Source organism: Bufo gargarizans, chromosome 10, assembly GCF_014858855.1.
Source record: "Bufo gargarizans isolate SCDJY-AF-19 chromosome 10, ASM1485885v1, whole genome shotgun sequence".
NCBI lineage: Eukaryota > Metazoa > Chordata > Amphibia > Anura > Bufonidae > Bufo > Bufo gargarizans.
Genome location: NC_058089.1, coordinates 55,203,389 through 55,217,232, shown reverse-complemented (window position 1 = coordinate 55,217,232; position 13,844 = coordinate 55,203,389). Strand labels below are relative to the sequence as shown.

At 43.3% G+C, this 13,844-nt stretch overlaps 2 protein-coding genes across 2 annotated transcripts in view; one reads left to right on the top strand and one right to left on the bottom strand.

The window, feature by feature from the left end:
• METTL15 (methyltransferase like 15) overlaps positions 1 to 13,844 on the top strand; it is a 285,871-nt gene that overhangs the window by 42,418 nt on the left and 229,609 nt on the right. The gene's annotated exons all lie outside the window — the stretch shown is intronic.
• LOC122920060 (kinesin-like protein KIF18A) overlaps positions 1 to 13,844 on the bottom strand; it is a 72,219-nt gene that overhangs the window by 45,966 nt on the left and 12,409 nt on the right. The window contains exon 2 of the mRNA XM_044269271.1: positions 107 to 469. Within this exon, the coding sequence (XP_044125206.1) occupies positions 107 to 431 (325 nt within the window). The 5' untranslated portion in view covers positions 432 to 469. The remainder of the gene's footprint in view (positions 1 to 106; positions 470 to 13,844) is intronic.

The window sequence follows — 13,844 nt, the reverse complement described above, 5'->3', positions numbered from 1 at the left end:
ACCCACGCCTGGTTTTGGCTCTCAATAACTGATCTAGGCCATCCATATTGTAGATCCCTGGAGGTGCTCTTTAAAATATCACTAAAAACAACATTATGATACCTACCTGTGCAGTTATATCCATTCAACACCCCATCGATCACAACCCGCGTGGTCTGTTCGAAAACCTCCTGCTGAGTCGAATTATCATCAAAGACGCAATCAAACACAAACTTCAGATCTTTATTTTTCCTTTTGGTCATGTCCCGATTGGTGGTGCTCCTGCCATGAAAAAAATTCACTTCTTCGACTTTTGGGTCAAAAACCAGCATGTGCTTATCAACCACTTGCACAACGTTGGTAAAATTGGCCGCTTTCTCCTTTTCGTTTGGAGGACGGACTCTGACTACAACTCTTACATGGCTGCAAACGTCAGATTCATGGGCAGCCATGTTTTAATAACTCGCAATCGAGGCAAAAGGGTTAAAATCTGGAAAAACAAAAATAAACTGAGAATGAGAACCACATAATTGAACAAAAAGACAACTGTAAACTTCATCGGCAATCATTCCTAGCTGTAGGGTTCCAGAATAAGGTCACATGAACTGGACCATTACTTGCCATAGACGATAACAATATGCAGAGGCTGGCAGCTACCAGTTTATTTCCGGTCTTGCCTGTCAGGGGTCATGTCCGTACTGCTCTGTCACTTCAGCCATGGCTTCAGAAGACAGTGGATGAGCGCTTAAAGAGGACCTTTTAAAAGTATGTTAATACTGAACATCGGTACAGGGAGGAGGAGACACCAGGGTTTCTCAATAGGTGTCTCCTTCCCCCTGGCTATGCCACGGTCCAATCACAGCCAGGGAGAAGGTGAGCTTTTTTTTTTTTCTCCCTGGCTGTAACACTCTCTGCTGTGATTGGACCGCGGCACAGCCAGGGGAAAGGAGACACCCATTGAGAAACCCTGGTGTCTCCTCCTCTCTGTACCGATGCTCAGTATTAGCATACTGAGCGGGAAAACTGCAGGGTGGCGTACGAGCAGTATTTAAAAAATTTAATTAAATTAAAAATAGGCAGGTGGCAGCATCAGCAGGGGGTACCCCGCAAGTAAAGGTATTTATCTAAACAAAAAAAAACAAAAAACATGAAAGGTTCTCTTTAAACGATTGCACAAAAAGGAATTAAAAAATATGGGGTTTCAGTGCTCTTCTGAAACATACCAGATTCTCACTGGCTTTTGTAGCATCTGTCTGGTCCTAGATTTTTATGAAAATTCGATTATTTTTCACGTCTTTAAATTCTCTACTTTTAGCATAATAATACTGATTTATAGTTACCAGAGTCCAAGTCCAATGATGGTATCTCTGTAATAACAAGTCTGAACAAATGTAAATTCTAATAACTTATTAAAGGGAGTCTGTCAGCAGTTGTGACCAAGCTAAACTGCTGAGAGCACTGAGGAGAGCAAGACAAACATATACCTTAAGTGTAGCCGTTATCATCAGGAGTAGTGTAAAGATGAAGTTTCATTCTGCCAGGTTCTGCTCCCGCACATGCCCAGGAGACGGGAGTTATACCGTGAAGTGCCCTCTGCACTGAGCTGCATCACAGCCCTTCCCCTCCGAGTGACAGCTGTAACATCCAACCATGAGAACACCACAGCTGTGACTCAGAACAGACTGGTTGTAAAGAACTTCACAGACTTGTCTTGGGCACTTACGGGAACAGAATCTGGCAGAATAAAAGTTCATATTCACACAAGTTCTGATAATAAAAGCTCTACAAAAGGTATGCTTGTCCTTCTCTCTCCAGCCCCTACCTAGCAGTAGGCAGTTTAGAATGGTCTAAATGGCTGACAGAAAACCTTTAACTATTCTGCCTGTTAGAGTGTTGTAATAAGAATAACGGCGTGTATTACATAGAAAATATGAAACACAAGAATTATACAATTTTGGACTAGGGGAGTGTACGTCATTGTAAACAGCCATCACCTCGTGTGACCTCATTTTCTTTTACAGGTCATTCCCACGAGACTTGATTTTCTGGTTGCAAACACCTCTAATGAGAATATAGTCTGTAAGTCGATTGAAGAGATCTCCAAATCTTCCTGCATTGGTAAAGTTCAGCAGATAAATAAGCCAGCCTGCGGTGTTATACCGTTTAGACACCTCCTTGTGAAAGGTGTATACTACACATCAATTATAGTGATGAGGGCTTATGCACGGAAGGCTTTTATTCAAACCATGAATGAGGTAGATGGCATTTTTTTTTTTACAAACCGGATTCCAAAAAAGTTGGGACACTATACAAATCGTGAATAAAAACTGAATGCAATGATGTGGAGGTGCCAACTTCTAATATTTTATTCAGAATAGAACATAAATCACGGAACAAAAGTTTAAACTGAGAAAATGCACCATTTTAAGGGAAAAATATGTTGAATCAGAATTTCATGGTGTCAACAAATCCCCAAAAAGTTGGGACAAGGCCATTTTCTCCACTGTGTGGCATCTCCCCTTCTTCTTACAACACTCAACAGACGTCTGGGGACCGAGGAGACCAGTTTCTCAAGTTTAGAAATAGGAATGCTCTCCCAATCTTGTCTAATACAGGCCTCTAACTGTTCAATCGTCTTGGGCCTTCTTTGTTGCACCTTCCTCTTTATGATGCGCCAAATGTTCTCTATAGGTGAAAGATCTGGACTGCAGACTGGCCATTTCAGTACCCGGATCCTTCTCCTACGCAGCCATGATGTTGTGATTGATGCAGAATGTGGTCTGGCATTATCTTGTTGAAAAATGCAGGGTCTTCCCTGAAAGAGATGACGTCTGGATGGGAGCAGATGTTGTTCTAGAACCTGAATATATTTTTCTGCATTGATGGTGCCTTTCCAGACATGCAAACTGCCCATGCCACACGCACTCATGCAACCCCATACCATCAGAGATGCAGGCTTCTGAACTGAGCGTTGATAACAACTTGGGTTGTCCTTGTCTTCTTTGGTCCAGATGACATGGCGTCCCAGATTTCCAAAAAGAACTTCGAATCGTGACTCGTCTGACCACAGAACAGTCTTGCATTTTGCCACACTCCATTTTAAATGATCCCTGGCACAGTGAAAACGCCTGAGCTTGTGGATCTTGCTTAGAAATGGCTTCTTCTTTGCACTGTAGAGTTTCAGCTGGCAACGGCGGATGGCACGGTGGATTGTGTTCACTGACAATGGTTTCTGGAAGTATTCCTGAGCCCATTCTGTGATTTCCTTTACAGTAGCATTCCTGTTTGTGGTGCAGTGTCGTTTAAGGGCCCGGAGATCACGGGCATCCAGTATGGTTTTACGGCCTTGACCCTTACGCACAGAGATTGTTCCAGATTCTCTGAATCTTCGGATGATGTTATGCACAGTTGATGATGATAGATGTAAAGTCTTTGCAATTTTTCGCTGGGTAACACCTTTCTGCCCAACATTGTGGGAATTGGTGATCCTCTACCCATTTTGGCTTCTGAGAGACACTGCCACTCTGAGAAGCTCTTTTTATACCCAATCATGTTGCCAATTGACCTAATTAGTGTTAATTGGTCTTCCAGCTCTTCGTTATGCTCAAATTTATTTTTCCAGCCTCTTATTGCTACTTGTCCCAACTTTTTGGGGATTTGTTGACACCGTAAAAATTTGAATCAACGTATTTTTCCTTTAAAATGATACATTTACTCAGATTAAACGTTTGATCTGTCATCTACGTTCTATTACAAATAAAATATTGACATTTGCCATCTCCACATCATTGCATTCAGTTTTTATTCACAATTTGTTTAGTGTCCCAACTTTTTTGGAATCCGGTTTGTACTCCGGTTGTGCTTATAAGTGAAGGCCAGGGTTATGGAAAAGTCTGCTTTTACTTGGTATACCACAGCCATAAAAAACAACATGGGCGCCCTCCGAGCTACAAGGGCCGGCAGGTGACTTGTAATATCACACAAGCTGTACTGCAGGGCACATATTCTAATGTGGCCAAAATTATTAGCGCCCTTCCATTAAAGAAAGATAAGCCCACAATGGTCACTGAAATTACTTGACACTGACAAAAGGAATAATAAATAAAGATTTGCTGAAAATCAGACTTTGCTTTTGAATTGCAGTTCAACAGAATACTTTTAAAAAACAAACTACTGAAACTGGCCTGGACAAAAATGATGGTACCCCTAAAGGAAATGCGTCACCAAAAATTGTATCTGCCAGTTAAAACCAGATAGTAACACATCTTTTTTCCCCAATCTGCTTTTATTTTCTGATTGTAGATTTATTTAATCTATTTCCTGAACATGACTATGGGGGCGGGACCCCCGCCAATCAGCTGTTTTTAGGAGGCCTTCTCTCTGTTTCCCTCAGGGCCAGTGATGTCACAACTAGTATCACTGGCTTGGGGGCGGCTAAGCCATGTTCACTTGAACGGAGCTTAGCTGCACCCAGGCCAGTGACACTAGTCGTGATGTCACTGGGCCTGCAGGAAACGGAGAGAAGGTCGTTGTGCTCCTTGTGCGCCGCTGCCTTCTCAAACAGCTGATCAGCGGAAGTCCTGGGTGTCACCCCCCACCCCACCGATCAGATACTGATGACCTATCCAGAGGATAAATCATCAGTAAAAAATAACTGCAGAACCCCTTTAACTTAATCTTTTGAGGCAATCACGTGATTTCTGTAACTCTCAATGAGACTCCTGCTCCTTTCCCCATGTATTTTGGTCCACTCCTCTTGAGCAAACTATTCCAGCTGTCTCAGGTTTGAAGGGCGCCTTCTCCAAACTGCATGTTTTAGCTCCTTCCATAGATCAGTTCAATAGGATTTAGATCAGGGCTCATAGAAGGCCACTTCAGAAAAGTCCAATGCTTTGCTCTTAGCCATTCTTGGATGTTTTTATCTGTGTGTTTTGGGTCATTATCCTGTTGAAGGACCCATGACCTGCGACTGAGACCTAATTTTATGACACTGGGCAGCACATTTTACTCCAGAATGCCTTGATAGTCTTGAGATTTCACCGTACCCTGCACAGATTCAAGACACCCTGTAGCAAAGCAACCCCAAAACATCCCCGAGCCTCCTCCATGTTTCATGGTAGGTACAATGTTCTTTTCTTTGTAGGCTTCACTTATGCTTATGAACATAGAGCTCATGTGACTTGCCCAAAAACTCTGATTTTGTCTCATCTGTCCAAAGGACATTTTCTCTGAGGTTTTTTGACTTGTCAATATGCATTTTGGCAAATTCCAGTCTCGCTTTTTCATGATTTGCTTTAAATGGCAGTTTCCTTCTGTCGTCTTCCGTTAAGTCCACTTTGGGTAAGACAGCCACAGATGGTGTGATCTGACACTGATGTACCTTGACCTTGGAGTTTACCTCTAATCTCTTTGGTTACCAATCATATCATCGGTCTCTTCAATTTTTCATAAATTTTTCTCTTGAGGCCACGTCCTATAGCAGTCTATGGGACCGCCTAGCTGTCCTTATGGAGAGCCCAGTACGTAATCGGTTCTCCAGAAAATGCCTTTGGACTCCACGATGCTAACATCAGGGGGCTGCCTAGGTGAAGAGAGGGATATGTCCGGGTTTAGCTCTGAACCCGGACAACCCCTTTTAATATCAACCAAGCAGATATTCCAGTGCATGACAAAGTGATAAAAAACAGGCTGCATGGCTAAAACGTTGCCATGAACTATGCCGAACTATAAACTTCTCAAGAAATTCTATGTAAAGTAATCAATGTAAACTCAACAGGAACTGATAGAAAAAAAATTACCTTATAATAACAGCTTTCAATAATGTCCCGTCCCTTTCCACTGCTCCCTTAAAAGACAGTTGCTATGGCTCGTCTGTCTCTGGCTAAGAAGACAGGAAGACGGAGGGGCGGTCCTTCACACTGCATGTCTGCATTAGGCTTTAGAGTGAGGAGGCGGGTCTCTCAGTAATCCAATCTGATTGGCTGGCAGGGAGCTGCTGGCTACAGCAAGTGTGTATGTTAAGTGAAGAAAAGCAGTTTTGGCCTCAGAGAACTGGCAGAGGAGCCATCTTGAGAGAGTTCTCATATTTTAAATGTTTAAACAGCCGTAACTAAGGGAAAAACTCAAGGAAAACAGTGGTATGTGGAGAAACTAAAGATTGCTTCATGCATAATGCTGCTGCAGCAGTAACATATACTAAAATAGATTTTTTGATGGAAACATGACAGTTACCCTTTAAGTTTTCCATCACTTCTTTAAAGAGGCTGCTCACCTTAGGCCTGCTGCCATGCATGTCCAGGCCGTGCTACTTACTACTTCTTAAAGGAGTTGTTCACCTTCTGAGGTATTTCTGCCAGACCTCCAGAGGGAGCATGCTCACCTTCTCTGAGCTGCTGGGTTCCGGCGCCTTTGCTTTCCGGCCACTGCTGCTTCGCTATGGTCCCCGCATGTCACCCACGTGAGACTTATATATGTCTCTAATACACAAAAAGTGAAAACTTCCCACACACTGTGGAAGCTATAGACTGATATCTTTACTAAAACTGACCTCAAAAATATATGCAAGCTTACTGGCCCGAAGGGTCATGAGGAGAAACATAATACTGTACATATCTTACACTGTCTACAATTGGCACAACATAAACGATCGCTGGCGCTATTGAAAACGAATGCTGAGAACATTCAACAGGGTGTCCCATGCAAAATCAGTCCCAGAGTCAGGGCAGGTGGCACAGGGTCAGAATCAAGGTAACAGGAAGAAGACGGAGCATAGGCAGATGAACAGATCAGGGCAACAGGCACAAGTCAGGAGGCAGATAGACAGACTTTGGAGTCATGCCGAACACGGTCCATAGACAAATGGATTATAGCTCCTTCACAGGATCCAGAAGACTAGAAAGACCAGACAGATTCTGTTGCTCAGGCCAAGGGAGGGAACAAACACAGCTTATATAGGTGGGCTGATGAGCTTCTTAGTAAATAGAGAAGGCTACCGTTGCAGTTCTGCATCTGAGGTGAGGTACAACGAACAATGGCCCGAGTACACAAAGCAAGCTGGTACCAGTGTGCACAGGACAGCCGTAGCAATGAGTCGCCATTTTAACAGCACCCTCTCCCAACCTTTCAATATTTATAATGGAACAAGACAGGAGACCCCTTGTCTCCCATCTTAGTCATCCTTTCACTGGAGGCTTTACTTCAAAATGAACAGAACAGACCCAGAGATTCATGGTTTTTAGACTAAGATACTAATTTGCACAGCTACCCACATGGACGAAATCCTACTGTTAATTACAAACCCTGTGCAAGCATTCAATAGACTCCAACCCATCTTTCAAACTTATGGTACCCTATCTAACTTCAAAATAAATAGGTTTAATCTTTCACATTCAGAGTCAGACACCCTGAAAATCCATTTTCAATACCAATGGCCACAAGTCCCACATGACCTACCTTGTGGTGGTATGGGCCTGCCAGACTGGCAACTCAGTTATGATGCAGTTTATATTAACTGGCTGATAGAATAGGCTAGAGTAGACCCTATGGCAAGCGTGCCAAAGGCAGAACTTAGAGCCCTCTCTGTGGGCACCCGCACCCTGGAAAAAGACTATGGTGTACCAATATGCCTTAGACTTTACCTGCCATTCACCAGTGCAGGGCGCACTATGGAAAGCACAGGCAGTGCCTTCAATGCAGGCAGGCTATTATAGCTAAATGATAAAGTACATGGAAGATATACTATTGGACTGTAAATTGCCGTGTTAGCACTTTGCGATAAATATGTGGGTTTTAGGTTGCAGTTTGGGAACTCGGTCTATAAAAGGTTCGCCATCACTACCCTAATAGATTATGGTTTCACTCAGAATTTCAACCTGGCTGCCCCCCTCCTCTCTATCATTTGGCGGCTTGATAACTTACCATCACAAACTATCTTTAATGAACTTACGAGAAGTGGAAACCTTCTCTCAACCCAACAGTCGCCCTTAATGACTATAGCCGACATTCCTGACCTTTACCTACTCAAACATATAGACATCCTCCCGAAAACTCAGCGTTTCCACTCACAATTAATATTTGCTCTGTTCAATAACAGCAAGCCCTCAGATGACCCAAACCTTTCTCTATTACCTCCTCTCTACCACCTTCAAAGAATACATGTCTAGTTTACTATCACGCCATATAAACCTCAAACACTGGAGCTCAGGGACCTAATCCCATTTGAAAGGATGATTGCAAGAAAACACCCTCGTAAACATGTATTATCCGAGAGCTATCAATTTCTCTAGTCTCTACTCCTAACAAAAAGGTAATTTGTAGCTGCCTAGGAAGCAGACCTTGCCATCTCTTTCTCGAAGGCTGAAACCAATCAACTCTTTAGGCTCTCCCACAATGTGTCTTGCCATATAAAACTTCAAGAAAACTCCAATAAACCAAGGTAGTACCTCACCCCAGTCAAACTCAAACAGATGAGATGCATCACTTCAGATCTTTGCTGAAAATGCTCCACAGGATCTGGAACTTACTTTCAAATGTGGTGAAGTTGCCCCATACAACAGAGCTTTTGGAAAGACATCATAGCCCTGATCAAGCAAATATGCTCATTTACTATAACACTCTCTCCCGCCGCAGTTTTACTAAATATCAGGCTCCAAGAAATACCATCAAAACAAAGGAAACTTCCTTTACTTAAAGCTAAAGCTTTGGTTCCTCACCAATGGAATTACCGTAACCTTTGGTACAAGTTCTCAATGGCTGCAAAAGGTTAATCACATCTTTCTCATGGAGGAACTCAATTTACCCGGACCTGGGACAGCTAGATTCAATTTTTACTCAAACACATTTCTCACCTCCATACAGGCCATATAAAAGAGCCTGTGACACCATCTTTCCTAAATCTCTACCCCCCCTTTTTTCAACACCAATACCTCAGTAACCACTCCTCCTTTTGGTCTTGCTCTTGTCCTTACTGCCATTATTTTGTTCATGCTATTATTAAACTCAATGGAGGTCATTTACGCTATGCCAGTTTTTGGCATAAAAAAGTAGCAAGATCTTGTTTTGCAACTCTTTAAAAACGCCAGTGAGACAATATTTTGTTGCATGAGAATTTTTACACTGTCCTCGTCACTAGATAGTGGCAGAAGCTGGACCAGGGGCAGCCAATTAACCCCAGCACATTCGCAAGCATTTAGGTCATTTCAAGGTGTAAAATCTGTTGAAAAACAACTTTCATGTCAGGTAATGAACAGTGTAGATCTGACCTCCACCCACACCACACTCCCTACCTATTGGATGAGCCACCCTAAACAACGGCCCACAACTGGGCGACGGTCCCTGACCTGACCAAGTGTGAAGGGCCTACTTAGGGAGACAAAAGGGGAAATCAGACTGGATGAGTGAAAACGAGAGAATACACTCAAAACAAAACGCAGAGTAATATATCAAGAAAGGTCATGAACCAGAATCAGAAGTCAGAGGCGAAGTCACTAACACAGAAGGTCCAACGTTCATGAATCCACAAGAAACCCAAACTAAGCACGTGAGGCAAGACGACCAAATCACTGGCCATTGTGGGCTGCAGTTGCCTGTTTAAATACCCCACCTTCAGGAAGCACATGGCCCTAGTGCAGACACTGATTGGCCCGATTACCCTGCTTACTGATAGGCCAACCATCCCCAATGTCAGCGGGTCTGGTTGCCAAGGTGATGGAATAGTGCCAGCGGCGCCACATTAGAGTGGTCGGACTCTCTGCAGGAACTGAATCAGGCTACTTTCACACTTGTGTTGTGTTTTTCCGGTATTGAGATCCGGCAGAGAATCTCAATACTGGTAAAAAAGCGTTTCCGTTTAGTCCGCATGCATTCTGAATGGAAAGAGATCCTTTCAGGATGTTTTCCGCTCTGGCAGCATTCCGTTAACCATTGCCGTTAATCATTGACTGTTTTTTTCCCCCCCGTCTTGATTTCACACAACCGCATCCTAACGGAACGAATGCGTCCGGCTGTGTAAACTCAAAACGGATCCTTTTAATTCCAGTATTGAGATTCTCTGCTGAATCTTAATACCGGACTTACAAACTCAAGTGTGAATGTAGCCTAAGATCTGCAGTACTATATACTAAGTTTCCTTCAAAGTAAATTCAAAAACTATAAAACGTTTTATTACAAAAGTGATTGCAAATGAAAAATAAATAAATAAAAACCTAAAACATATGGAGTCTAAACCACAGCAAACAATTTGAGAAATACCTTACTGATTTCTAACCTCTTCTAGGGCCATCATGGGTCCTTCTCTCACTAATGTTTGTTTTAGATTAGCCTTCATATGTTTTTAGTTTGTTTTCCCTGCACTTCGTAATTTCTCTAGTGAATTTGTACGATTTATTTTTCAAGATTTATTTTTATATGTTCCCCCAGCGCTAGGTTTAAAAGGGTTCTCTGAAATTTTGATATTTGACTGCCCAATTTTTCCAGTCTTGAAAATTACTAAATATTTTCCTGACTACTCAGATAAAGTCAGTGAAAGAGGAATCAATTTGCTAAACGTGTGGCCAATTGGGCTAATTAATTCCCTCATCTCTAATGATATGCCTGAAAACAAATTTTAAAGACAACGGTTTAAATGTTACTATCCGTCTCAGAATTAAAGGGGCTTTACACTCTTTATATGTTGATGAGCTGTCCTCTGGACAGGTCCGACATCCCGCCAATCAGCTGTTCAGCAGTAGCTCTGGCGGCGGAACAACAGTACATTTATCATGTAGAGAACGTTAATACAAGGCACTTACTAATGTATTGTGATTGTCCATGTTCCCTTCTTTGCTGGCTTCATACATTTTTTCAATCACATGATAAACTGCTTGTTTCCAGGGGTCATGACCACCCTGTAATCTTGCCCTGCGCGATACAGGGTGGTCATACATGAAATGCTCCGATGCTCATCTCAGAGGGGCTGCCTGTATGAAAAATGGGGATATGTCTGGGTTCAGCTCTGAACCCGGACAACCCCCTTAAGTGTGTATTAGGGAGTTTATTATCAATATATCGTGGAAGTCGGGTAGACTAGGCACAATACAGCTCCTATCTACCTTTTAGCAGGTGGAACCACAGGGGCCTTTTTGTTAAAATTTTTCCATTGCTAGGCGGAGGCTTCCACCTAGCAGTGAGCCTGGTGATCGGCACTAATGGATGGGCTTTAGCGCTGCCTTAGCCGTTTTGCAGGGCAAGGGAGAGCATCAGAGCTCCACTCAGAGGGGCTGCCTGGGTGAAGAAGGGGGAATGTCCAGGTTCAGCTCTGAACCCGGACAACCCCTTTAACGCAGTACATACAAGAATTGGACGTGCTCTAAAAATTGGCGGAATGGCCTTGCACGTCCACAAAAATATGGAAGCGTTCAGTTGACAGATCGGAGAAGAATAGCTTCTTGCTGATAGCACACGGATGGAAAATACACTCACGTAAGGCCTGTCTGTAGAAGAAAAGTAAAGCAATCTGTCCGCAAAGCAAATCAATCGATATACTGGACATGGATTATAGCGATAGATAAAATGTAATAGGGCTTAGAAAGGTGGACCTGCGCTTTGACTCGGGGCTTTTACACTCGATCTGCTAAATGAATTGGTTTTAAGTCTCCAGCTGTGCGTCTTTTCACTGGGAGATTTAAGAGTCAGGAGAGAGAAGGCAAATGAAGAAGCCTCCCACACAAATCAGGAAAGTTGGCACGGAAGCTGTAACGTTACGCACGGTCGTGAACAATCGTCTTTGAGAAGTTCAAAAAATGACAGCGCTTGCATATGACGACAGAAAATTGGTGGATTTGTTTAGGAAAGTTAGTAGAAAGGAAGGTTCCCCTCAGGTCTGGCACTACCATAGTGTTACTGTAAATGGTATGAGGACTGTGCCTCTGCAAGAGAACTGCCAAGCTGAATGTGCCCTTTTAGAGATTTACTGTATACAGCTCCATGTGAGAGACTTGCAGATATTTTCTATGCCCACTGGTACAGTGACCAGCACTGTACTCGGCCATCTCCGTCAGTGCCACAGAAAAACAACAGTGCAGCAGCGCACATGCTTGGCGGTTGTTCCATTCAAATGGGGAACTCGGGACTCCATGTTCTTGTGATACGTGGAAATACAAGTGGTCAGACCCCCACCAATCACTTACCACCTATCCTGTGGATAACCCTTTTAAAGAGTAACTAAGTTTTGAAAAGAAGTTTGCATAACGTCCGTGCTTTTTTGTACAATCATAACTGTGAAGGAACAGGTGCTTTTGGTCTCTTTTAGCCATATTATTCTCTGTTTCAGCTGCACAGCTAGATGCATTTCTCTCAGATGCATTTCTCATCCTGTATGCAGTGACCTCACTACCCTTACTTCCCACTATGTTTATTTTCTTCTAGGGAGCTCAAAATGCTCATAAGGAGGGATAACTCACAATTTAAAGAATAGCAGTAGCAGGGCTGTGGAGTCGGAGTCGTTATAAAATTGACCCACTCCAAAAATATAGAATAAATTGGTACAGTAAGTTCAATGCCGTAGGTGCTGAAAATATTTTCATAAGAATTTTGGAAAATGATGAAATGTCCTATAAATGTCTTCTATTCCTGACCTAAGGATTTAGGCTTTTAGTTGAGATGAATGTGTGGCTGCCCTTTATGTAGATGCTCAGTAGTGAAGCTCCTCCGCTACAGATCAGAGGAAAAAGGCACTGGGAAGGAATGGCTGCACTCATCTCAGATCTGCTAGAGAAAACAGGATTAAAGAGGTTTTCTCACTAGATTCAAAGATTACCTTTCAACATAAAGGGACAGTTAAAAGAAGACATTGGTCAGTAGATGTTACTTTATAGTCATGAACTATAGAGTCTGGACGGTTTAGCAGGTCTCTCACTGCGCATAGGTTTCTATGGTAACCTGCATACCAGAAAGACTGTTATCCAATTAGCTGAGAGCAGGAGTGGCCACGCCCCCGCGGAGTGATGGGACTGAGCTCTGAGCGAACTTATAAGGTTTAGCAAGATTACCTGCAGTAAGCAAAAGGTCCAAGTGTTGTGAGGACTGAGAAGCACGGCTTTACCTGTAATTGTGTTAGAGATCAGTGATGGCCAGTTCGTATTGTTCCCCCGCGAACACATGCGGGCTGCCATCTTTTCTCACAAATCCGGCGAGGCACAGGTAAGCCCTTACCTGTGCCGCGAGCCGGTCTGAAACAAATGTGCTCAGCGGGAGCAGGCAGTTCCAAGAACAGCCCGATGAAGGCCCCCGGCGTCTGTTCTCGGAACTGCCTGCTCCCGGTGACCGCATTTGATTTCAGACCGGCTCGCGCACAATGCGAACTGGCAATCACTGTTAGAGATCACAATCTCTGGCTCTGTCAAAGTTAATATATGCTGATAACGGCTGGAGACCCCCTCCCCTGAGGAGACAGAGTGAGTGCAAACTGCCTGTCAGCCAGTGCATCAACGCGCTGAGAAAACCCCTTTAAGGCAAGTACTTCTCAGTATATCTAAACTTTCAATAAACTGTGCATAAACCAATTGTCCAGTGCATGTTCTCTCTGTGCTTCATATTTTAGTTTGCTTTTCCTCTGGGCTCATGTTTGGAGAGGTTAGCTGCTCTGATGGCTTCTATATGCTCTACATAGAATATAAGGGGGGGCTGTTTTCTAACATCTCAAATTCAGAAACACAAAATACTAAAAAGCTTAAATTAAGTTATTGCTTAAACGTGCGCCATGTATGAGGGAGTGGGAGTCGGGGAAATTGAGGAGTCGGAGCTTTGGCTTACTGACTCCACAGCCCTGAGCAGTAGGCCCCTTTAAGGGTCCATTCACACGACCGTATCAGTTTTGTGGTCCGGCACAT